The 26,971-nt window shown below is 32.9% G+C and overlaps 2 protein-coding genes and 1 long non-coding RNA gene across 9 annotated transcripts; 2 read left to right on the top strand and 1 right to left on the bottom strand.

The window, feature by feature from the left end:
* Nucleotides 1-4,486: 4,486 nt before the first annotated feature.
* On the bottom strand, nt 4,487-5,299 carry LOC146924138 (uncharacterized). The gene is made up of 2 exons (XR_015010957.1): nt 5,043-5,299; nt 4,487-4,821 (listed from the first exon to the last, which is right to left on the bottom strand). It is a non-coding gene; the product is annotated as an uncharacterized LOC146924138 (long non-coding RNA).
* Nucleotides 5,300-7,910: 2,611 nt separating this feature from the next.
* Nucleotides 7,911-11,304, top strand: LOC146924137 (protein yippee-like). Its single transcript, XM_085709163.1, has 6 exons — nt 7,911-8,023; nt 8,162-8,299; nt 10,194-10,237; nt 10,513-10,621; nt 10,703-10,758; nt 11,020-11,304. Exons 2-6 carry the CDS (start codon nt 8,204-8,206, stop codon nt 11,102-11,104), a joined length of 390 nt encoding a protein of 129 aa, XP_085565289.1. The 5' UTR covers nt 7,911-8,023; nt 8,162-8,203; the 3' UTR covers nt 11,105-11,304.
* Nucleotides 11,305-11,856: 552 nt separating this feature from the next.
* Nucleotides 11,857-19,493, top strand: LOC146924136 (uncharacterized). Of its 7 annotated transcripts, none has more exons than XM_085709156.1 (7): nt 11,895-12,092; nt 13,428-13,533; nt 14,610-14,800; nt 15,673-15,793; nt 17,055-17,169; nt 17,575-18,708; nt 18,994-19,493. In XM_085709156.1, exons 2-7 carry the CDS (start codon nt 13,433-13,435, stop codon nt 19,273-19,275), a joined length of 1,944 nt encoding a protein of 647 aa, XP_085565282.1. In that variant the 5' UTR covers nt 11,895-12,092; nt 13,428-13,432; the 3' UTR covers nt 19,276-19,493. The 7 variants fall into 7 exon arrangements, with proteins under 7 accessions (XP_085565286.1, XP_085565282.1, XP_085565287.1 ...); XM_085709157.1 differs by having other exon boundaries at nt 11,953-12,092; nt 13,420-13,533; XM_085709161.1 differs by lacking the exon at nt 14,610-14,800 and having other exon boundaries at nt 11,939-12,092; nt 13,420-13,533.
* The last annotated feature ends 7,478 nt before the right edge of the window (nt 19,494-26,971 follow it).

Here is a 26,971-nt window from a genome sequence, read left to right as displayed (position 1 = left end):
ACTCTTTGGTGTGCTGGCAATTTCACAACGTCTCTCTCACACCTCTATATAAAGGAGTGAAGACCTAGAGAATTGGTAATGCAAGAACGCTGAACGAAAGACTCACAAGATTTTCACAAGTACCAAACCTCTGCTGAAATTGTTCTGCATTCACTTAGAATTTCTGTGTCTCAAAGTCATATCTTAGAAATTCTTAAGTCCATTGAGTCTGTATCTGATTTGTATTGTGAGCACCTCTGATTGTATATCAAGTGTTCAACCTTAAACAATTTTCTGTGTAATTTTGTTTAGTTAGGAAGTCTCTTGCAGTTGTGCTTGAGCAGGAAGTCTCTTGATTGTGTTCTTGAGCAAAGGAAGTCTCTTGCTTGTGTGCTTGAGCATTGGAAGTCTCTTGCTTGTGTGCTTGAGCATTTGTAATCAGATATTACTCATAGTGAAATCTCCTTGGAAGTGCAAGGGGGACTGGACTACTTCCGGATTGTGGAAGGAACCAGTATAATTGCTTTGTGTCGTTCTTCTTCTCTCTCTCTGTTTTATTCCGCTGCATTTAGATTCTGATTATCACTTCAGAAGCTGTCTCGCTTAGCTTCTGATCAGTGTGTTCAGTTTTTAGGAGAAACGAAGAATTTTTCTAAAACACAATTCAACCCCCCTTCTTGTGTTTTTCTCACCTTCAATAAGGCAAGGAATACTATAGCAAAAGTGTGGAAAATAAAGTCAAAACAAGTGCAAGATATGACTAAAATTCACCCACACAATGTAAGAATCCTATTGCCTAAAACCCTCACATTCTCATACATTTTTCAAAGGCTTAGGATCAAGTCCTAGAGTGAGGATTAGGGCAATATGATGTACTTGACATTTTTAAGGTGAATTTAGACATATATGCATTATTTATGCCCAAATGTAACTTGTAAAACAAGAAACTAACCAAGATTCACACACAAGCCCCACAATTATGTACAAACAGTAACTAAGCATTCATGGAATCATATAACATGTACACCAAATAGTCATCAAGAGCATAGAATGGAATTTGAGCAATTTTTGAGGATTTTTCATATAAAACCAAGAAATAATGCAAGAAAATGTATTAATATTTTTTTTGACAAAATTTTAGTGAACAAAATGCATAGAAATATCACAAAAATAACAGGAAACATACATGAATTTCTCTAGAATTTTAAAAAGGTTTTTTATAGCTCAAGAACATGTAAAACTTCACAAATTCCCACTAAAATAGTAACAATTAATAAGAAAATACCACACATATTTTTTTTATCAAGATTTAACACATTACAACATCACAAGGTATCAAGAAAAAGATCAAAAACACATAGGAATTTTTTTAGGAATTTTTATGAAGAGTTTTGGACAGGTAAGGGTGCAAATAGCAAAAAACAGCATACAAAATAGCAACAAATCAAAGAAAACGAAAATAAAGACCCAGGCCCAAAGAGAAAACGGATCCTGGACTATCCAAACGTATCAGGGACGTTGGATTAATCCAGGATCCTAAACCCTAGATCAAACGGTGGCTAGCTAGTGGTCCAGGAGTGAACCAGACTGGTTCAGGTGAACCGGTCTGGTTCACATCCCTTTAAAAACACAAGGGACCGGTCCAAGGCCATTTCCCACTTCTCTTTCTCTCTCTTCTCTCAAACCTAGTGAGAGAAGCTCTCACTTCTCTCTAAGATTCCGTCGTCTTCTCCGACGAACACTACGGCGGAGGTGCGGTGGCTTGCCGGTGGCGCCACCGCACCTGAATATCTTTCTGGTAAATTTTTACACAGTCGTGTTCGTCTGAGACTCCTCTCTATGATTCTGGCACTAGTTTCTTGAAACAGAGCCTAGATAGGGACAGATCTACACTTGATTCATACGGCTTCTAGGTTTTCAAACTTTTTCGGAATCTTTTGAAACGAAACCCTAATCTAAACTAATTTCTTCACTGATTATGGACTTGAACCTAGATTTACAAAATAAACGGTGAATCTTGGACGATTTACATTTTTAGGGTTTCGTTCAAACTTTTTCGAATCTTTTCAAAATTCTTCTTCGATTCACCGTTTATTTGTGATTACAAACCTTCGATGATGATTTAAAACAAAAAAACGAGAAGGTTTCGAGAGTTTACCTGGAGATTCAAGTGAGAAGACGAAGAAGATCTTCGTGGATCTTCTCTGAGTTTCTGGTAAGTGATTTGTTGTTGCGAATTGAACCAGTGAACTTCCTCTTCTACTTCTCTGATTCGAATCTTCTTTGTTCCTCCTTCTTCTCTCTCAAACTCTCTGCGATCGTACGAATTCCCACCTCTGGTGGAGGATTTGTGCTTGAATTGCAGAGGAACACCGTTCGATGATGAAGACTCGCCTTTGAGTCACTGAGAACGGTGAAGAAATTGCTTCAATTTTGCTCAATTTGTGATTCTGGAGAATTAGGGTTTTGAATGTTCTTCGTGTTCTTGGTATTTTTTGGAAACGGTTAGGATTTTGATTCTTGATGAGATGAGAGAGAATCAGTTTTTGTGTTTGTGATGATTTTGCTGAGTTGTTTGATTCTGACTGGAATGGCAATGATTGGGGTCCTTTTATAGCTTGACATGTGTATTTGTGATCCAATGGGATGTTGACACCTGTGTCTGGACTGAAATGGCTCGGCCTTGCTGGATTTTTGACAAAAGGACCTTTCTGCGAAAATTGAAAATTACAAGGACCTATCTGCAACATAAAAAAAAACTAAAAAAGAAGACTGGACAAAAATCAGGACCATTTTGCAATATTTGAAACTTTGGGGACTAAAATGTAATTGACCCAAAAAGGACTTAAAACGAAAATTGACCTAAAATTAAAAGGACTTAGAATAAAACGACACAAAGGGGCCAAAATGCAATTTTAGAATTTTAGGACTGAAATGAAATTTAAAAATAAAATTGAATTAAAATTGGTAAAATGGAAAATAACGTAAAGTGAAACGATTAACATTGACAAAACGGACTAAAACGAACCAACTACTTAAATGAGGTACTTTAAAGTAACCTCTCTCTGCCAAAATTTTGTGTGAAATGACCAAAATGCCCCTGAGGACTAAAACGACTCGAAATGACTCAGACGCAATTTTTTAAGATGGATTTTTAACAGGAAATTAAAGCAAGAGCTTATATAAGCAAATTAAAAGACTCAGAGACAAATTTTAGAATTTAAACAGGGTTTTAACACATAAAAAGACTAAAATGCCCCTAAGGGCTAAACTGACTCAAAATGACTCCCAATGCAACTTTTAAAAGGGATTTTGACACAGAATTGAAATAAGGACTTATTCGGACTAGTTGAAAAGACTCAAACAATCTTTAAAAGACTAAAATGAGCTTGGACACAGGAAATGACTAAAATACCCTTTTGTGTGAATTTTGCAGGTAATATTGAAATAAAGTGCAAAGAAAGATGTAATTGATCAGAGACATATCAAATGACTTGAAATACAAAAAAGAAGAATTGAGTTAGTATTTTTAGGTCCAAAATTAGGGTATAACACTTGATAACACACTAAACACACCAAATGATGAATGCAAACACACTTATCACAACACACAAAAGTTTGTGAATTGGTTTCCCTAGACAAGCCACGAATAACAATTAACCATCATTCACTAACGAACAGTAGTTAACTACAACTGGAAGTATCCTTTAAAAAAAAAAACTACAACTGGAAGTATTTTCGTCAATTAAGGGTGCTTGTGAGCAAATTGAGAGTGCCTAATAAGCAACTTTCTTAAATGGATCACGACTTCATTTGGGTTGTATGTTTATTTGAATAAGATTATAAACAATGAACTGTGAGTGAATTTCTCTTCCAACACCTCTTTTTTTTTTTTTTTAATTGTGAGTGGCTTTTTGTCATACAATCCAAACGCATCACATATATTCAAAAAAATTCATTGCTTTTTGTACGTCTAGATTGTACAATTCAGAAGGAGGAGTCTGTGAATTTTTTGACTGATCCACAGGAGGAAAGATCGACATTTAGGTTAATAGATGTTATGGTGTACGATGTACGGACTGGTAGGAAGGAAATATGTATGTGCGGACTTGACTGGGATTTTTCCCACTTATGGGATTGGGGACTGAGACTTTTACTGTGGCACACGTAGCCCCCAAAGTCGCTTCAAACAAATTAGAGAAAACGTATTATGACAATTAACATAATTTTATACCATTTGCTTTTGACATTGTTGACTTTCTAGTACCATGCGTTGTGGATCTTCTAAAAAGAGTTCAAATGTTCATGCATAGTAATACTGTGTCTCCTAGATCCATAGATGTAGTTTTTAAGAGAATTAGTTTTGCCATCTATGTAGAGTTAGTGGTGCAACTTGTTGTCTACTTGACTTTCGTTCTTCTCTCTATATGTGTGTGTGACCAAAAACACTTTAGATAGATAGACAAACATACATACATAGATATAAACAAATAAACAGACAAATATATAGTTTTTTTTTTAAGAAGCAAAAAATTATATTAAAAGAAAAAGAGTCCCAAATAAGCACAATATGTTCCTATGAAGGATTCAAAACAGTGTCACATGATACAATTGCAGAAAGGCCAAAGTAAAGCAAAAATTAAAAAAGATGCATGCGGCCATGAGCCTTTAACCATCACCAAACGTGAAATTTAATCCTTGCAATCAACTGAGAGAGATGAAGCTCTTTGTTTCTAAAAATCTTGGGAGTTATGTTTCTTCCAAAAGACCCATATACTAGCCAACCGGATCACTTGGAAGCAACAACTAATGTCCCGCTTTTAACATATGAAAACCACCAAACTATAGAGCATGATGCAAATGTCATATGGAAGAACACAACAAATCCCCAACCAATTTAGAATGGACGCCAAACATTGTCGAATACATCACAATCCAAGAAAAGAACACAAAAGATATTCAGGGTTTTTTAATTATGTATAAAATTGAAAACACAACAATACTTTAAAATTAACTATAATCAAAGAGAGAACACAAAAGAGATTCAAGATTTTTTTTCTTACCTTTCGAATCTTGTCCTCAAATGGAGTTTTTTGTGTGAAAGAAAAAAAAATATGGCTCACTAAAAGATAACACAAAAGAAAAAGCGAAAGAACCATTTGATGTGATAATCAAACCTTAGCAAAATTAAAATCAAAGAGTTCCATGAGCAAAATATAAATCTAGGGCTTTACTTACATTTTGAAGATGTGGAAGAACACACAAGAGAATAGGGAAAAAAAAAGATTTGATGTTCAATCGAAATGATTCGGTGTGCAATGGAAAGCTTTTCAATTAGGATTTTAAAAGATTTGTTTATGATGAAAAAGTTTTCGAGTATTTAATCAAGACTCTTTGTAACTTAATTTTTTATGAGAGAGACTCTTTGTAACTTGATAAAAAATTTTGTGGTATTTAATCAAAATTCTTTGTAACTTAAAAGAATCTTGTGGCATTAAAAAACATTATGATTTCAAGGGATTGTTTAAAAAATTGGAGTTTGATGTATTTTGTGAGACTTTTTAATGAATTTTTAGCATGAAAAAGTCTTTCATATAAACATGATATTTTTATGGATTGTCATTTTTGTTAAGATTTTACCTCTCTCTCTCACACACACACACAAGCGCGCGCACAGAGAGAGAGAGAGAGTGTGTATTGCCAATATTGTGAGAGAAAGTGTGTTATAATAATTTCTCTTAATGATTCCTTAAAATTCATAAAGTTCTTTGAAACCTTATAAATCCACAGTCATTTTTTTTACTTAAAATCCATAGTCGTTTTAAATACTTCAAAATCTGTTATATAAATCCTTTGAAATCCAAATTGTAAATCTTAAATGTTTTTTAAAATCTTAAACTCCATAAGACTTTTTTAAATATAATCAAAGCAGTTTTACTTGCAAGGACACCGTCCCTCCTAAAACACAACATATTTTGCCAAGTGCCCTTTTTAGTAAAAATGTTCAGGATATGGTAGTGAAGTTTGACATGACCACTAGACAGAAGGCGATTTTAGAGTGCTTGCAAGCAACACATGCTTAGGATTTTCTTCTAGCTATCCCTATTGATGGGTTAGGTCAGCATATGTCGCCAGTGGTGTATAATACTATCCTTAGATATCGTGTTATGATTTCACTATTTCCTATTGATGAGGCGTGTCCTGTTTGGCGTAAGGCGTGCCTAGATACTCTTGGGGAGCATGAAGTTTATTGTAAGGAGCTTCTTGGCTTTAAGTACATACATGACTTTGTTAGGGATGTCCTTTTGTTATATTCAGGTGGACGAAGGTATCAATGAAGAAGGAGGCGCATGTGAACTTCTTGACAGACCTACTAGATAAAAGATCTACACTTAGGCCTGCAAATGTTATGGTGTACGGATGGGTAGGAGGTAAACATGCAAGTGTGGACTTGACCGGGGTTTCGTCACTCGTGGGATTAGGGTTCTGGGCTTTTATGGTAGGGCAGGTATCCCTAAAAGTTGTGTTAAGTAAAGTGGTCAAACATGAGAAAATGTGTTCTAACGATCAACATGTTTTTATACCTTTTGCTTTTTGACACTTTTGGCTTCCTTGCACTAGAGGTTGTTGACCTTATACATATAGTTCAAAGGGTCATGAACAACAATGCCACGCCTCTTAGGTCCATGATTGTTATGTTTACGAGAATTGGTTTTGCCGTCCAAAAAGGTCTAGCGTTGTAGTTTGTTGCATGCTTGCCTTCTATTCATGTGTAATTAATCTTTGATATATAAAAATTTCTATGCACAACAATCCTAATCCAATACACTACCTTAAAGAAATAGAGAAAAAGTTTTTCAAAGAAAGAGAAAAAGGGGGAAAATTTCATAGCAAGAAAGAGAAAAGAGAAAATTTTATTTTGATATGGGAAAAAGGTTAAAGAAAATAAGGGACACTAAAAAATACACGCGAGCTTATTTTCGTGAAAGTGAAAAGTTGTATGTGGCTAATTACAACTATTACCCACGATCAACTTAACCGTCGCTAAAGAATCATGTCTAATGTCGATTTTCTTTTTCCTATTGACAAAAAATGATATTTATTTATTTAAATTGATAGAGTATGATACGATACAAATTCGTTAAAAACAAAAAGGATGAATCCACGAACAAACACCCAACATCCATCTCCATAACATAAAATGACAAAGTATATAAGCCTACAAATAGGCCTATATTAAGTCTACATAAAAGCTACACCTCCAGATTTACAACATTGATGATGTAAAAGTCATTAATTGGATTTACACTGGATTTGTTTAATATCTTTCTGTTTTATTAATTTTATGGGAAATGTTAACCAGTGCCCCCGGAGCACTGGATAAGGAATTATAAAAGGAAACATTATATTGGAACTTGTGTGTTCTACTTTTTAAAAGTTAAAAAAGTGCTATTTTTAATGTAAAATTTGACTTTTCTTTATACTTTTAGTTTCTTAACTAGTGCCCCGAAGGCACTGGTTAACAAGACCCTACTTTTATTACTTGACGAAAGGAGAAAACATTGTTTAAAAAGAAGTTTTGTGTTGCAAGCAAACTATAGCAACAAAATACTCCCTCCGTCCCATATTACTTGACCTATTTAGAATATTTGCACTATTCATGTAACATGCTTTGACTCTATTTTTCTACTAATATATAAAAACAAAATATAACATATAAGATGTTGTTAGATTCGTCTCGATTAATATTTTCAAAATATCAAATTTTCGTAATTTTTTCTACTAGATTATTAAAGAAATTTAAGTTTAAAATTGTGCATTGACATACGTGACAGAGTCAACTAAGTCAAGTAATATGGGACGGAGGGAGTAATCCATGTTGCATTAATGATTGTAGATAAAATAAAAACAAAAAACATTAAAAAAAATAAAAAACACAAAACCCACGCATCTTGTCGTGTTCTACTTTTTCAGAAAAAGCGATGTTTCATTTCTTCTCTCTCCTCATTTCTTACGTACTCTTCTCTCCAAAACCAAACCAAAGGTAACATTCAACGTTTTTCTTCATCTTCATGTACTTCATTAATTCACCCTTTTGTGATTTATATTTGACTATTTATTTATTTGTTGATTTTCACTTTGACCATTTTTGTTCTTTAACTGTCTTTTTGATCATGTTCAGTTATTGCGTGGAATTTTTGCGTGGAATTTTCTTAGTTGAATTATGGGAAGATTGTTTGTTGTTCATCTTGAAGGAAGGATCTATAGCTGTAAACACTGTAGAACCCCTCTTGCTCTTTGTGAAGATGTTGTTTCAAAGGTTCTATTTTTATTTTATTTATTATGACCCAATTTTGATGTTTTTTATGAGATTGTAATTTCTTTTTAAGTTTTTGTTTATGTTTGGATTCATAGTGAATTTGATAAAATTACGATGACACCGTAGTTTTGTTGAAGTTTCAACGATTAGGTTTAGTTTTTAACAAAATCACGATGACGCACTATGATTCATGGTGAATTTGATAAAATTACGATGACACTGTAGTTTTGTTGAAGTTTCGACGATTAGGTTTAGTTTTTAACAAAATCACGATGACGCACTATGATTCATGGTGAATTTGATAAAATTACGATGACACTGTAGTTTTGTTGAAGTTTCGATGATTAGGTTTAGTTTTTAACATAATCACGATGACGCACTATGATTCGTGGTGAATTTGATAAAATTACGATGACACCATAGTTTTGTTGAAGTTTCGACGATTAGGTTTAGTTTTTAACAAAATCACGATGACGCGCTATGATTCTGCCGAAGTCACTGCGAATCTGATTATGCATTCAGATTAATTTGTAATTTATTTTACTATGGTGGGTAGAAATAATCACAGTTTCAGTTTATGGTGATAGTTGGATAACAGCTTTGCTTATTTGGTTTATAACAATTTAGGGATTTTTTGTGTGTCTAATTTGTTGATTTTAATGTTGCTTTGAATACAAAATAAGCTAATTAAAAGACACGCTTGATAATCGATTTAAGGTTGCGTTTATGGTACACAGCTTAAATTTTGTGTTAAGGTACACAAATGGTCGGAAATTAAAGTTATGGTGGAACTAGAAGGACGAATAAGTAAAGATAAACAATCGGACTGATCGGCCTTGAGGCGGGGCACTTGACTGTATTACTGGTTGGGTTGTTGACCAGTTGAAGCATGACGATTAAAGTGAATTTATAAATTAGGGGTGAGGTTATCCGAAATAAAAGTGGTTAAGCATGGTATTGTGGCAATGGTGCAAGATACAAAATGGCGAACAAATAGACCGATACATCCTGAGAATAGTTGATGCGGTAGTGGTGCCGAAACTGCCGAAACAGCACCATGGCAGCGGTCATCAACCATTTGTGTATTGGTACACAAAATTGAAGTTGTGTAACGTAAACGCCTTGATTTAATGACCACCTTCAACCTTATGTTATTGTCTTTCATCTTTTCCAAATTGTGCTAATGCCAAAACATGTATGCTTCCTTGGAAACTTATAAATGCTTATTGTTTGCTATATACATAGAAAACAGTTATTAACTTTCATGCAATGTAATTGCTATTAACTAAAACTTTTTGGAGAATTCAATTGATATGTTATGAGTGTATCTGACAAAGTGGTCAAAGAGTTTGATTCTTGATTTTCTTGCTGCTATTCTTTTAACTACAAGAAGTTACTTCTGTGCAAAAGGAAAGGTGGAAGTAATCCTACTTTTGAAGGACTATTTGCTCCATTGTCTAATTCTGAAGTACAAGCCATGTGTTGCATGTTCATAGATATTCTCTGCTGAAGAAAAATAGTTGTGAAATTTCTAGTTTGTTTTCTCATAGAGAAGAAAGATTTCCTCTACAATCTACATAATTCACTGAGTGGTTTCATATATTTCACAGAGGAGCTGTGAAAAACCATTCTATTCTGATTTTGGTTTTTCATACTACTGTGAATGTCAATGTGCAAATGAAGTATAAACGACCAAGTTTTTTAGGGCCGGTTTAAATGGAAATATCATAGTTCGAAAGCGATATACTTTGAAATTGTTATTATTTTCCAAAATTCAACTTTTTCTTAATGTTTTAACGGTTTTTTTAGTTGGAATCGACATTTCTTTATTGGTTATTTGAAAAATATGTATATATATTCTGACTGGTATTTTTACTTGTGCTGTTTCATTCAGGCTTTCCACAGCAGACATGGGAAGGCTTATCTCTTCCGTAAGGTGTAAGTTATCCTTGACATTGGTACCTTTCACTACGTGTTCTGTCCTGATAACTTTGGTTTCACCATTTTCAATGAAACCGAAATCTTCCACCCTTTAACCTTTTGTCCTGCATCATTTTGGGCCTTGTAGTTTGTAATCAAAGGTGTAAAGGAGAACAGTTATGTTTTTTATTCATGGCTTTGGGCCTCCGAATCTCCATTAGCTCTAGCCGCATTATATTTTGCAGTTAGTTCTGTTCATGCATTGTAGTTAAAAATCTTCTATGCTTTTACAGTGTGAATGTTTCTATTGGAGAATTAGAGGACAGAAATATGATGACTGGGATGCATACTGTGGCTGACATTTTCTGTGTCGGTTGTGGATCAATCCTCGGTTGGACATATGTAAGACTTATCACGACACAGTTTTTTTTTCCTCCTGTTTCTATGCTGCATTAAGTTAAGTTACCCTTTGGTTTCTTTCAGGAGACTGCTCATGAAAAAAGCCAGAAGTACAAAGAAGGAAAATCTGTTCTTGAACGGTTAGTAGAAGTGATGTGTGAGAAAACATTTTTAATCTAATGTGATTGTGATGTTGTTTTGAGCTATGAAGCACATTCACGAACACTAGACACGACACTGACACGTCATCATTGATAATAATTAGAACAAGGGAAGAAAATGAATGTAATTACTCTGTCAGTGTCGTGGCAGTGCCAAACATCAACACATGTCGGTGCCACATGGGTTTTGAGCGATATATAAGTATGTCGTGGATTATGAGTTTTTGCTCTTTTGACCAGGTTCAAGGTGTCTGGTCCTGATGGCAGCAATTATTGGGTTAGCCATGCAACACATGGTGTTGAAAGTGATGCAGATGATGCTTAATCATCCCGTCCTCATTGACAATTGAATTGTATATTCTTTAATCCCCTCTCTGTTGATGTTCAATGAATTTGGATTTATAAGGACAATTTAGCAAAATCGGCATTTTGCCCCGAAAACCATTTGAATTGGTGATTCTCATGTAAAAAAAAATTGATGTTCAGACTTCTAATCAATCATGTATATCATGTTAATTATCTTCATTTAGATTTACTAATTGCTATGCAGTCGTATGAGCCTTAAAGAGCTAAACACAAGTCACTCAATACTTCTATCGTAAATATGACATTCTGGTTAGTTATCGGCCCAAACAACTCTTACCTCTGACCTGACACCGCATGCCACCAGGCACCAGCGAGCCGTTAAACAACCAACCACCCTCCCCAAATCAAGATGAAGTAGGTTTTTCTATTGCTAAAACTTAACTTGGTACGACCGCATTTAAGTTTATGTATTGTTGTCGGAATCAAAAAAATTGAGCTCTCTAGTATAGTTATGAATAACAATATGAGAAGAGTCCTCAACAAAGTGATGATGATTAGGTGAGTTTCACAGGTCGCTAGTATCCTTTGATCCTCTTTCAGTCTTTTCAATGTAGGTATAGCTGATAAATGATATAGTTAGTTAATAAGTGTAAAAAAAAAAATTGTTATTCACCATGGACCACTATGATGGTGGATGATAACAACAACTACTACTATTTTTTGAATAAACAACAACGACAACTATTGTTATGACAAAAAAAAAAAAAAACTATTGTTAATTTGTTTTACTTTACCTTTTCAAAACCTGCAAGTGAACACAACTATAACTGCACAGAAAAGCCAAAGAAAGAATATGAAACTTGAGTAGAAAGGAAGAATATGAACTTTGTGGCTATCAACTCACCACTAGAGATACAAGTATAATATTTTTCAACTTGTTTCTTGCTCACTCTAGCTCAAGTAGAGACTCCTTGTGGCTTATGCAACGACAGAGGCTACAATAACAGGTTATTGTTATTTTTGCTGATTGTTATGGTCTGTTAATTTGTTATAATGTTAAAAGACATTAACTAAAATATTTTGTATAGAGTCAATTATTGATAAATTTGACCTCTATCTTAAAATTTTGATTGAATACAAACTTATCACTACAAAACCGATTTATAATTAGGTGGGGTGGCGCCCTACTTTTCAATATTGAACTTAAAGTATTTCGCCAATATAAGCCTATGTTTGGAACAATTTACGCGTCCAATTTTCTCGCGCCTAAAGCATGTATAAGGTGAAATTAGAGAAGCTACAAAATGTAGCAGTTGCATAGACGTGAGTTTACTTTGATTTCAACGTGAAAACAAACAACCACTAAGTATGTGTTTGGTTTAGAGTTTTGCAATGACTGCCGCACATTTTGAAGCCATTTTACCGTGATTTGGAGAAGCTACTATACGTAGCTTCACTGGAAAAGTGGTCCTGCCGTGGTTTTGGCTTGATGTGGAATTGCCAACGCACATCCAAACATAGGCTAAGTAGATTATCTGATGTCAATTTTATAACTAATACTCATTCAAATGCTACAACATCTACTTCTTGTTAACTAATGTCACACGTGAACTAGCATGAGACAAGAACTCTTGAATGATAATGGAAACCATTTAGCTTCACAATAAAATTCATATTATTCTTGTAGAAGAATTTTGAAGGTTTCTTGTGTTAGCTTCTTGTTTCCATCTTCAAGATATAGAAATATAATTGGTGTGATGCTAACAACCAAATAAATAAGAGTACACTTTTCGGGAAGGTTAAAACAAGAGCAATATAGTTGTTAGTCAGAAAATGAAATGGCCACTCTCTCTCTGTTGTCCTTTTTTATATTAAAGCCAAACAACCAATGCATTAACTTATTCTAATGATTTTTAACTAACCATAATAAAAAAAAACCTTAAAAAAAACTATCCATAATTTTTTCACGATGAATATTAATTGAAAACCAACGGGGCAAATTAAATAACAAAAAATCGTTCTGAAGGAAAAACATTCCAATTTCCGAACAATTATTTATATTGACACTACAATATTTTGAGTAGTAAAAAAATATTGTAGTTTGAGAATTCATGTTTACAAAAATAAAAATAAAAATATATATTAAGAATTCCTTAAATCTCTCTAAAAAAAAAAGAATTCCTTAAATCAAATAACATAACAGCATGACTTTAAAATAAATTATAAGATAAAGATTATATGACAATATTATCACTCACTACTACTTATTTATTTATGTCATGTGTGTAGAAGATCATCCCAACTAAACACAAAAAATGCAATAACCGCTTTTAGGTGCGCAGGTTGCATGAGTCATGAGTGCAGGATTGTTAAAGTCAACTTTTTCCTTCTTCTTCTTCTTGACCTTACCCTTCGGGAAATAGAATGTTTTTTACTTTTTAAATTAAGGTATTTTTTTTCTTCATCTAGTTATGTAGAGTATTACTCTCTCCTTTCTAAAATATACGTGACTTTAACATATTGCACATAAATTTTAAAATGCAATTAATTTTGTATGAAAATGTAAAATTTTGGTTTATTTCATAAAATTATTTTGTATTAATGGTTTGAGAAAGAAAAATGAAAAGAATTGGAGAAATAGTGGGTAATAGACAATAAAGAGTTTATTAAGAAATTAGAAACATTCATGCTTAATAGATAAGATATTGTAAAACAAAACAACAACAACAACAAAAAAAATACCGTAAAACAACTTATAAAATGTAATAAGTTTTTGACTAGAATGGTATATATTGTGGGACAAATAGGTTGTATTTGGTAAAAAGTAAAGAATGATAAGTTAGTTGAAGGGGTCAAACTCATAGTATTAACAAATTAAATGAAGTACTTTGAACTCATTTAAGTTAGTTTAGTGATATTGGTTTGAGACTTAGAATGTACCTTGATAAGATTGGAGAATGCTAACTAGTGCCTTAAGGGTATTGCTTAAGCATCCAAAACAAGTAAGTTTTTATGAAAACGTTGTGTAATAATTGTTTGATCAAAAGTAACATGTTATATTTCCAAAATAAAATTTCTATTTGTAGATTCTTTAACCATTGTCCTGACTCATACAAACAATTTTGAGGGACTAAAAGTTAAAGAAATTTTTTAGAGAGACTAAGACGAAAGTTGCTATATTTATAGTGACCTTAAACATATTTAATCCTATTAATTGAAATGAAATGAAATGAAAAGAGAAGAGGGTAATATGGTCATTATCACATAACTCCTCAACTTTTTTTTTTTTTTTGAAGACATAACTCCTCAACTAATTTCATCAAAATGAAGCCAACCATGTAACGTAGTCTTCAAGTGATAGCAACAGTTAACGTAACGACAGCAACATCACAGCATCTATCCTCTCTTCTCTTCACTTCTCATCTCATCTTCCTCAAATGCCACTCTCACTTTCACCCTATTCATGTTTCACAAATTCGAACATTCTAGAACTTAATTAAGCCCATTTTCGGAATGAATCGTAGTTTCAGAGCTCCGGAATCCAAAATGCAATCTTCTGCGTTAAGGCAGAGGAATCATCAATTCGAGAATTTCAGATCTTCTTCGTTCAGGGATGACGAGCTTGCATTGTTTCATCAGATGAAGAATTGCGAAATTGAGAATGATGATCTTCTTCTTCGAGATTCCACTGAAGAATTCGTTGATTCACCATTTGGTAAATAAATACTAGTACAATTTGTATCTATATTAAGAAAATTAAGTAGTGTGTTTAATTGCTTTGTTTTTGGAGAAACGACTTATTTGTAGCTTATATCAAACAATAGAATAACAGCTTATGGCATACTTCATACGGTTATGTTTATCTACTGACATATGTTTGGGAGAATTTTTTAAAACAGCTTATGGCATTTTTCATAAGCTTTTTTTAGCTTACGAAAACAGGTTATAGCGTATACAAAAACAATTTAACTTTATTTTATCATTTGCTATAAAAATAGCTTATGTAAGCTCATACATTAGCGCTTATCGTGATAAGCGCGTGTGTTATAAGCTGCAAATAAGTTGTTTATCCGAATAGGACCTAAATTGATTTCTTATCAGTTAGAAGGTGAAAACAAGGTGAAAGTGGCTAATGAACATGTTATAAGCTCTTTTCATAAGTTCCGTCAAAGAGTCTCACAAAACTTATGCCAGTAGATAAACTCAAATAAGATGATCCAAACAGTCGTTAGTAGTTTTAATTAGTGATGTATTTATAAAATTGTAATAAATGTATCGAGTAATTTTGGAATGAAGTTTATACCTAAGGTTAATTTTTTTCTACAAACTTATGTTTTCGGACATAGGTGGTATATATATAACACATTTTGAAGTGAAGAGCACTTGTTTGGTGTTAAGGTTTTGGGAGGTTATGGTTTTTGTTGATTCCCCTGCATGATGATGATTATGTGTTTTTGTTGATTCCTCATGATAATCATGGTTTTTGTTGGATGGAAGTGAAGAACTGCAAAATCCTTTGTTGTTGGATCTATTTTATTGATGTTGTTGGTATTAACTATTATTATCTATGATTTTTGTATGTTGCAGACTTGAATCCAAAGGATTCTCACTTATTTAACATTTCATCATCAACTGAAGCCCCTGTGCATAGGACTGGTGCTACTGATGATTTTCTCAATTCTGAAACTGATAAGAATGACTATGAATGGTATGTGCTGCTGGTACCATTCTGTTTGCTTTTCCCATATTATTTTTGGTGATAATAGCATTCTGTTTTGGTAATTAGTGTAATAATGGAGATTGAGGGATTTTGTGTTAATGATTCCTCCTTTTTTTTATTAGATAAAAGATTATAGAATTTGGTTTCTATAATTAGAGAAAGTTAAGTTTTTGCAGTTTATAATATTAGCTTTGGTAACTTTACATCTGTGGTCTGTGTATATTTCAACTTTTTGCCTGATCTCTCACAATAAAAAGAGAAGAAAAAAATTCAATACACATCTGGTCATTTTCTTCAATGTCTGGTAGAAATTTAACAATTACAAATGGATTGGAAGTTTCCATTTATTCTTTATTGCTCCATGAGTATATATGTAGGTAGCACTCATTGTCATTGACATTAAATTCCTTCATCTTACTTAAGCAAATTAGAATCCAAAGCTAATACCTTAAATAATAATATAGGGTTCAATGATATAGTGTGTTCTTACCATATAATATGGTATTATCTGCTAATAGTTAACATCGACACCAACTACCATTCTTTATATATTGAGGTGTCATTGTGTTAGTATCGAGCCTATGTTTCTTGATGTTAGACAGTACACACAGACAGATTAGGAGAATTTATGGTTATATGATGACAAAAATGCCTTCAATACATTCACAGGACTTGGGAAATAAGATGTGTTACAAGGACTCTGTCATTCAGAACTTAAGTTTTAGGATACGTTTCTCTAAATTTACAAAGTTCAGAAGTAAGGGTTTATCTACCCTTGGTTTAATTTAAAGTATATATCATGATCTTATCTGACTATAATTCAAAAGTGGGCTCACCCTTGTGCACTACAGTTACGCTTATTTAGAGGAGAGTTTTCTCAGGTTTTACTGTTTTAGTATTAGTATGATGATATCGACAAAGTTTCTAAAATGTTACCTTTTTTCATAACATGAAGTTTGGTAGATGATGGTTATTTTATTTACAGAGGGAATTTTCTGCATTGTTTGATCTGTGTAGCCTACCTCATCTAGTGAATAAGGTTTGGTAGTTGTTGTACAAAGGCTCTTGCATAGATGCTGTGTGTCTGAACCAATGAGAAACATATTAATTAACACTACTATCGAATGTGGTGTTGTTAGCCACCTGCTATATATAATTGTATTTAATTATTTATCGGACATGGCCTTTTTAATGTTTTTAAGCTGTTAGTCGTTCAAATTGGAACATAGCATTCTTATTGTCTTTTCAGGCTTCTAACTCCTCCTGGGACTCCCCTTTTTCCTTCTTTGGAGATGGAAACTAAAAAAAATGTTATGAGTCAGCTTGGCGCTTCAACCACACGTCCCACGGAATTAAAATCTAGAGTAAGAAAATTTACAAATTATTTTGGATCATGTCATGATCATTGAGATATGTTGTCTTTTGCATCAGATTTTGAGTTCACTAATGAAATTGCACTTTTCGCATTAAGTTCCTGGTTTTGAGGAATTTTAGTTTTTATATCAGAATTGCATAGGATTCCTCTGTTGTTATATTGATTATCTATTTTTCTTGTTTTTTTCGTTGTTCAAAATTCTTTTTCCTTTGTAACTTTTCCCTGTATGAATAAGTTTCTACTTTTATGAATTAATCTTATTAGTAAATTGATAACTCTTGGTTTTAAACTAGTGATAAAATTATTAAACAACCATATGTTTCTAGTAGAACTTGATTATTTCTTGTGCTTGCTAGAAGTCATTCTGCTTGTATTTGTTTCATTGTGAATGTAGTTGGCAAATCCACCATCAGAGCATAGCAGAAGGAGCAACTTGGTATCTAAACAACAAGCTTCTTCTCCTGGGTTGACCTCTTCAGGTGGAACCAGGAGGCCTTTATCATCAGGGAATCCAGGATCAAGACCTGCAACTCCCACGGGACTATGTAAATTGTCCACATCTTCAAAATCATCTAGACCTTCAACACCTACTTCTCGTACATCTATAGCCTCAACCAGGACAATGATAACCACACCTACTGCTCGTACATCCATACCTTCAGCCAGGACAATGGTAACTACACCTACTTCTCGTACATCCATACCTTCAAATAGGACAGCGGTAGCTGCAGCCAAGCCCGTTGTTTCTTCTCCTAAGACTACAATTTCTGTCAGCAAGACTACTACAGTTCCTGCAGCTAAACCCACACCCACAGTTCCTTCTAGGTCCTCTACACCCTTGTTAAGATCTACTACAAGATCTTCAACACCAACTAGCAGGCCTACCTTATCTACTTCCAGGCCTGTGTCAAGGGCATCGACACCTACTCGGCGACCATCCACACCATTAAATGCGCCCAGCATATCTGCTCCTTCAGTTAAGACTTCTTCAATCTCCAAGCCAGCTCCAGCCGTGTCGAAGCAGCCAGTACCTTCACGTGGAACTTCACCAGCAAGATCAAGACCATGGAAGCCATCTGAGATGCCTGGCTTTTCACTTGATGCTCCTCCCAATTTGAGGACAACACTTCCAGAAAGGCCTGTTTCAGCAACTAGGGGAAGACCTGGGGCAGGAACACCCTCTGCGCGGTCTTCGTCTATTGAGCCTGCTTCTAGTGGCAGACCAAAGAGACAATCGTGCTCTCCTTCTAGAGGACGCCCCGCCAATGGCATTTCCCATACAAGTGGAAGCTCTATGCCTGCAGTTAATCGTGGATACTCCAATGTGAATGACAAAGTTAGTCCTGTTGCAATGGGCACCAAAATGGTTGAGAGATTAATAAATATGAGGAAACTAGCACCTCCTCGGCTGGATGTGAAAAGCTCCCCCCATAGTAATCTATCTGGCAAGTCGTCATCATCACCAGACAACTCTGGTTTTGGAAGAACACTCTCGAAGAAATCCTTGGATATGGCTATTAGGCATATGGTATGCATCTGCAATTTTGTATTTTTTATCCATCAGTTGTGCATAAATTTGTAATGCACCTCCTGCATAGTATCACTCATTACTCTTGTATAGGTAACTGTAAACTGCAATATATATTGTCACTGATTCCCTCTCCGAATGTCCAGTGTTTCAATATTATTGGAGAGTTTCTCATTTAGTGTTTGTCTCACGTCATGCTTTTTATTAATTACTGCATTACCATTGATTAGAACCGATGAATTATACTTTTTACCCTAATGATTTCGCTCGTTTCTCTTTGAGCAGGATATAAGAAAAAGTGTTCCGGGCAATTTACGGCCATTGATGTCAAACATTCCAGCTTCTTCAATGTATAGTGTGCGGTCAGGACACCAGCGTAGCCTAATGGTTAGTGTCTCGGGTTCTCCTCATGCCACTAGCAGTAATACTGGTTCTGAAGTCAGTGTAAATCAAAATGGTCTTTATTCAGATAATAGTGAAATAGATTATTATGATATGGTGAGTGACAGAGGTGGTCAATCTCCTGCCAGTGTGCGGGGCAGGTACAGCTACAGACCATCATATTGAGTTTTAGAGACAGTGGATTTTCATTTGGAGCTAACATACTTCTATAGTTCTATTGATGTAAAGTTTATGGAAATGATACAACTTTGTGTAATTGAAGGAATTTGTAGTTATATGTAGACCAGCTACATACTGAAATAGTAATACTTAAATTCTTTACAGTGTAATTTCACACGAAAAGTCGAAAATTGTGTTATGGAAAGCTAGGATTAATGATGTCACATTGTATTTTAAGCTCAACCTTGGATTTAACATATGTTTAGAATCCCACCATAGGCACAACAACTAATTAGAATCTTGTCTTCATAGCTTCGTTGAAGTTTCGGTAATAAAATATTGGGACTGAGAATTTATGCCGCACTGCAAATGTAAATTGACTACTACTTACAAAATCAACCTATCATCTCTCATGGAGTATAAAGAAATCAATTTCTTTCTCATGCAGAAAAAGTACTGAGAGATAGTGTCTATGTTTCCCCATTATTTAAAGCTAGCTTCTACATACAAGCTAGAGTTTGTCTACTAAATTATGAACGAGATAGCTTATCAGTGAAGACCATGGTAGTACATACGGTTGTCCGACAACTTTGTATTGTTGTTATTTGAACAACCAATTTGGTGACAATTTATTTGACAACCTTATTTTACAAAAAAAAAATGGTATTACTAGGAGGTTGTCACTATTGAATGTTGTTGAGAGAGAAAGTTGTTGCAAAAGTTGTCACTATTGAATGTTCAAATATCATTTCTCTTGTCAAAATAATAGGAGGTTGTCATAAAAGATGCTAGCAAATGGTTGTTCAAATATCATTGCTAAAATAATATTTCTGTTTTTTAGTACTACTAGTGTGTAAGACATAGCTTATTACTCAAGACCATTTGTTAAGGATCTTTTTCTGCTTAAACCGAGGTTCTAAATTTGAATCCAATTATGTATATGCAACAATGTTAAATCTCTTGAGGGTGAACTTCATCATCTATTGTTGTTCTACTTAAATCGAGGATTAATCTCTATAGTTGCATGTAAATGATATTCGATTAACATAACACAAAAAAGAAGACATAGTTCGGTTGGTAATGCGATATTATTAGACTTATCATCTTCATTCGGGTTCAAACTCGAAAACCTAACATTCGGATTCAATGTTAGTTAGTATGACCCTGATTGAATAACTCCCTCCGTCCCAAAATAAGTGACATAATTTGACTATGCACACAATTCTACAATTATATAAAGACAAATGATAACATATAAGATGTTGGATTTGTCTCGACAAATATTTTTAATACTCAAAAAAGAAAGTTTATCTTGGAAATGATGTACTTCTTCTGTCTCAAAATAATTGTCTTAGCATTTTTTATATTTCTCAAAATAATTGTCACTTTTGAATATTAATGCAGCATTTATTATTATTATTATTATTATTATTATTATTATTATTATTATTATTATTATTATTATTATTATTCATTATTATATCCTTATTTATTGAATTTCATCTAACTTAACTACAATTAATAAATGTATTTTAGTAAATGATACTTGCTGTTTATACCATTAAAATAAACACAATTAATCATTTTCTTAAAAATCAAGCAAAAACCTTAAACGTGTTATAAAACTAAGTAAATAGAAACAATAATAGAGATAAGAAGAGGAAGAGAGAAATATTATTATTCTCTGGTGTAGTTGAGAATGTTACAAATGAGCTTTATTTATAGGGAAATAGAATAGCTTATGGACTAAGCCCAATGATCTAGTAGTATAGTCCATTAACCCATTTGCTATTTGGACATCCACTATTAATATTTATAACACTCCCCCTTGGATGTCCATCGAGGATATGCCTCATTAAAACCTTACTAAAATAAAACCCAGTGGAAAAAAAAATTATAGTGAAGGAAAAAGAGTACAATATCCTTTTGAGTGTGAAATGCCTCGTTAAAAACATTACCAGGAAAACCCAATGGGACAAAACCTTGGTGAAGGAAAAAAGAGTGCATAACACATTTATTTCTCCCCCTCATGAAGACAAATATCTCTTAGACGGAGAAGACCAATTCTTAATACAAGTTTCTCACAAACTTTACTTGGGAGTGACTTTGCAAAAACATCTGCAAGATTATCACACGAACAAACTTGTTGAATGTTGATATCGCCATTCTTCTAAAGATCACGGGTGAAAAAGAATTTGGGAGAAATATGTTTTGTTCGGTCTCCTTTAGTGTATCCTTCTTTCAACTGAGCAATACATGGTGTATTATCTTCATAAATGATTGTTGCATCCATTCTTCCAGAAGATAAACCACAATTATTTTGTATATGTTGAATCAATGACCTTAATCAAACACATTCTCTACTTGCCTCGTGAAATGCTAAAAGTTCTACATGATTTGATGATGTTGCTGTTATGGTCTATTTTACATATCTCCATGAAATGGTTGTATCTCCACTTCTAAACAAATAATTTGTTTATGATCTACCATGATGAGGATCTGACAAATAACATGCATCTGCATAACTAATTAATTCTAATTTGGGTACTTGGGATAAAACAATCCCATATCCATTGTACCTCGAAGGTAACGAAGTACATGCTTGACCCCGTTCCAATGTCTTCACATGGGTGAAGAACTATATCTTGATAATAGATTGACAAAAATGATATATCAGGAGGTGTATTATTCACAAGATACATCAATGCTCCTATTGCACTGAGATATGGTACTTCAGGACCAAGTAGTTCTTCACCTTCTTCTCGAGGTCTGAAAGGATCATTCTCCACATCCAAGGATCTAACAACCATTGGAGTAGACAATGGGTGAGATTTGTCCATGTAGAAACACTTTAAAACTTTTGCTATGTAAGCTTCTTGATGCTCAGGAATCCCACCTTTTAGGTGCTCAATTTGTAATCCAAGACAAAACTTTGTCTTTCCTAAGTCTTTCATCTCGAACTCTTTCTTTAAGCAATCTATGGCTTTTGGAAGCTCTTCAGGAGTTCCGATAATGTTTATGTCATCAACATAGACATCAATTATAGCAAATTCATTTCCAGATCTTTTCATAAAAATACACAGACAAATGAAGTCACTTTTATATCCTTCCCTCATCAAATATTCACTGAGGCGATTGTACCACATGCATCTTGATTGTTTTAGCTCATAGAGAGACTTTTTTAATTTTATGGAGTAGTCTTCCCGAGATCCTAAACTATTTGCTTCTGGCAAATTAAATCCTTCAGGGAGTTTCATGTCAATGTCACTATCAAGTTAGCCATATAAGTAGGCTGTAACAACATCCAACTGTGCAAATTGAGCCCGTCTTGAGCTATAAGGCTAATTAAATATATAAATGTAATTGCATCAACTACATGTGAGTATGTCTCATCAAAATCGATTTCGTGTCTTTGAGAAAACCTTGAGCAACAAGCCTTGCTTTGTATCTAGCAACTTCATCATTCTCATGGCTTTTTCGCACAAACATCCATTTATATCCAACTGGCTTCAGGCCTTTAGGTGTTCGGACAACAGGTCCAAATACTTTTCTCTTATTAAGAGAGTTTAATTCTGCTTCAATTGCATCTTTTCATTTTGGCCAATTTTCGCTTTGTCTACATTCTTTAATAGACCTTTGTTCTTGATCCTCGTTATCATTTATCACATTCAGCGCTATGTTGTTTGCAAAAATATCATCAACGTTGATTTCATGTCGGATCCATTGGATTTCAGTAGTGACATAATTTACTGAGATCTCTTTATTTTCGGGAATTTCAGGTACCTGATCAGTTTCTTCTGGAATTGAAATATCAATTATGTCATAACACTCTTTTAGAGTTTCTATATCCTCGTTTGGGTTATCTTTCCTTTAAGCTCCTTTTCTTATTTGAGGTTTTTTTTTTCTATATATTTGGAACCGATTGGTCTACCATGCTTCAGGCACAGTTGAGACTCATTTGCAATATTAGAATATCCTACAGGGATATCTATTTCGTTTGGAGCATTAGCAGCTGATATTCAATTTGTTTAACTTTGCAAATGAGTTATATCTTGAGGATCATGATGAGACAATAATATTTCCTTTCAAATAATTATTTGAACTTCAGGTTCACATTTTTTAGCTGCTTATCATCTCCCCCTAATATTGGGAAAACTAATCCATCAATCGATAATCAACCTACTGGGTTGTAAACAAGTTGACTTAATAAAACTTATGATAGATGGAGATTCATATCAAAAATGTTTTCCCAATATTCTTTCAAGATTTATCCTAGTGTATTATATTGGAGCAACTGTGATATACACAACACATCCAAAAATTTACTAAGATGAGAAATATTAGATTGTTAACCTAAAACCAATGTTGAATTAGAGGGAGGACTTACATATAGTAATAAGTTGGCTTGATGCAAATCAATATATCAACATAAGAGATTGTTGATTCCCAAAATAGAGTTTATAATGTATATTGCATAAGTATCAAACATACAATTAACTTTAGACGTCTAAAGAATTGATCTTCAAGTCCATTTTTTATGAGCATATGCTAGCAATTTTTCAATATCAATTTTAATTGACAAATGATACTTATCAAACGCTTTCTGAAAAGTTCAGAAAATAAACTCTTTATCAAATTTGTTGACAAAATAATCTCACAAACTTCTAGTTGTGAATTGACAATAGTCATACATGTCATTTAGTTTATCCACACTTTCGATATATCGATTCACAAATATCACCAATTTTGAGAGACTCAAATTCTCAAATTTTCTACTTCCCTGAAAAATATTAAGACACAAAAGTTATTTGATTGAAGAATCTACTGGATCTTCAATACAAATCCATTAAAATTTATCTATTTTGCATCATAATAGATCCGGGATAACCCAACCGGTCTTGCCAACGACAAACTTAATATAGTATGTAAACTTCTGGTTTACATAATATGTGCTTCCATTGCACTAATATAAGCGTATTACAAATCATAGACAACATCACTTTTCCATTACACTTATTTTCACCAGAGTATATCTCATAATAGAGATATTTAACATATATTTTTCAATATGATATCCATTTGGATGGATATTTTATAACTCAATAAAATCATATTAGAATGCAATCTCAACGTGTAACTTTGTTACTTTATGTAACAATACATTAGCTCTTCAGGAGCTTCGAGTAATCTTGTAGTTCTTCGGGAATTATACCACAAATAATCAAGAAAAACAATTTTGAGCAATCCTTCTGGAATTGTTATATATTTTTAAGAATTACCATTTGAAAGAAGATTTGTAAACTTCTGGTTTACAATAATATTCGCTTCATTTGTTTTTATCAATTTGAAACAATAACAATAAACAACAACAAAATTCTACCCAAATAAAATTACATAAGGAATATTCTTAAAACCTTGATTTATCTTTTGCATAACCATAATTTTATCAATTATAAAACAAACTAAACACGAAATTTCTCGAAGAAGTAAAAGTTTATAAATCATAAAGCTTTTCTTTCAAGGTAATATTTAGGCAACACAAATTGTCAATAAAATATCCTTTTCAAGTTTGATATCTCCACCATGTAAATTACATGTGAGATCAAGATCAAATAAATGTATTTCATAAGAAAATATACATATCTAACATGTATTGTTTATGAGATAATAATCTTGAAGGATTTAGAAGTAAATAAGAGAATGATAATTCATAGAATATATTTTCAAGAATTATGTAAATAAAAATTTGTGCTTACCTTGTAATTCAAGCCATCTAGAAGTCTTATGCAATAAGAAAGAAGAAAATCATAACCAAACTTTGATAATGCAATAAGAAAACAATCTTTCAAGATTCAATCCATATGATATAAATATGATCGTATCAAGAAAATCTTTGATCAAATAGTAATTTTCTATCTAATCTAAGTTCATACTAAAGGAATTGTATGACCTTGGCATGTGTCATATCAATACTAATCTTTACTAAATCAATTACCATAACCATGATATTAGTTATATAAAACAAACAATATGAACCATTCACTTCTGGGAATGACGTTCAATGTGACTTTTCACTATTTTGATCAAAAACCACTCATTATTCAATTACAAATGTGAGTAACCATTTAAAAATATTCTTCAAGATATTCACTCATTTTGCTACTTCAGGAGCATATTCGAGTGGTATAAAAACATCTATTGTCTCATATTTTCCTCCTTTTTTTCATGATAAAATAGATCTTATAAATTTGTGTTCTGTTATGATTTAAATGTGTAGTTCTTCAAGAACTCAACATCAAATTTACATAAACGGTGACCAAGAAAAATCACCGTTTTTTACGGCCCATAAGGGTGTTTATTAAAGCATTAGTTCTTCTGGAACTATGCCACAAATCTTCATGAACAATGATTGAGATAATTCATTCCTTAAGTAGTCCTTCATGGATGCTTTCAATAATATGTTTATTTTAGTTCTTCAAGAACTATATCACAGATGTTCATAACCAATGATCTTTGAAAATTATTCTTCAAGTAATCCTTAAAAGGAGGCATCAATATTGAATTTTTCAAGAATTCATTGAGAATAAAAATTGGCTTTTTTTAAATTTTCAGGAATTAGCCAACATATTTAAACAAAATTTGAGACTTTTGAGTTCTTCTGAAACTCATAGAGAATAAACTCTAGACTTTTGAATTCTTGTGAAATTCATATAAAATTTGGTTTTTAAGTTCTTCAAGAACTATATAACCGATCCAATCAGTTAATTGTAGGATCCTTCTAGGATGTATCATTACCGAATTCTTCATGAATTCATAGAAAATAAAACCGAGTATTTAAGTTCTTCAAGAACTATGCAATATATTTAAACAATAAAATCAATCCTCTAACAATCTTTTAGAAATTAACACTTTTGAATTCTTCAAAAATGTATACAGAATAAATAATAACAGTAATATAAAAAAATTCACATAATTATGATTTAATGCAACCATAATGACATAACGTTTAATATGGTAATTATTCATGCATATTAAAATACTATTGATTACAATATTAAAATACAATAAAATTCACATTAAAGAAGAAAAATTGTTACTACTCTTACACATTAAGGTATTATTCATCACAATAATTAAAATAAACACTAAAGATGATCATACTAAAACAGAGCAAATTTACGATAAAAATAATGAAAATTGTGCTACTTTTGCAATGCTTCAGGGATATTAAAATACTTATTGAATTCTTTGTGAGTTCTTCCAGAACTATATAATAAATTAAATCTTGATCAAAAATATAATAACTCTAATTAATTCATTTGTACAATCCTTCAGGGATGCATCTTTGTTGAATTCATTAGGAATTCAGTAAAAAAATTGTGTTTTTAAGCAATCCTTCAGGGATGCAACACCTTTGAATTCATCAGGAATTCATTGAAAAACAATTTGAGTTTTTAAGCAATCCTTCAGGGATGCAAAACCTTTCAATTCATCAGGAATTCATTGGAAAATAGTTTGAGTTTTTAAACAATCCTTCAAGGATGCGTTCCTTTCTGAATATAGTTCTTCAGGAACTATATTATAGATGTGATCAATATTTTATGCAATCCTTCAGGGATGCATGAATGTTTAATTAAAAACAAACAAAACAGTATATAATTTGTATAATAACAATAATATGTATCTATAAGGCATTGATTAT

Source organism: Medicago sativa, chromosome 5 (assembly GCF_051527215.1).
Source record: "Medicago sativa cultivar Bolivia chromosome 5, Bolivia_mono, whole genome shotgun sequence".
NCBI lineage: Eukaryota > Viridiplantae > Streptophyta > Magnoliopsida > Fabales > Fabaceae > Medicago > Medicago sativa.
The sequence above is the reverse complement of the archived record's forward strand: the minus strand, read 5'-3'. Positions and strand labels throughout refer to the sequence as shown.

Excerpts from the sequence above, each read along its gene's own strand:
- LOC146924137 (XM_085709163.1), top strand. The coding sequence starts at position 8,204 with ATGGGAAGATTGTTTGTTGTTCATCTTGAAGGAAGGATCTATAGCTGT. Across the intron at positions 8,300-10,193 it reads GTGAAGATGTTGTTTCAAAG|GCTTTCCACAGCAGACATGG; the intron begins GTTCTATTTTTA and ends TGTTTCATTCAG. Across the intron at positions 10,238-10,512 it reads GCTTATCTCTTCCGTAAGGT|TGTGAATGTTTCTATTGGAG; the intron begins GTAAGTTATCCT and ends ATGCTTTTACAG.
- LOC146924136 (XM_085709156.1), top strand. The coding sequence starts at position 13,433 with ATGAGTCATGAGTGCAGGATTGTTAAAGTCAACTTTTTCCTTCTTCTT. Across the intron at positions 17,170-17,574 it reads CCACGGAATTAAAATCTAGA|TTGGCAAATCCACCATCAGA; the intron begins GTAAGAAAATTT and ends TTGTGAATGTAG. Across the intron at positions 18,709-18,993 it reads ATATGGCTATTAGGCATATG|GATATAAGAAAAAGTGTTCC; the intron begins GTATGCATCTGC and ends CTCTTTGAGCAG.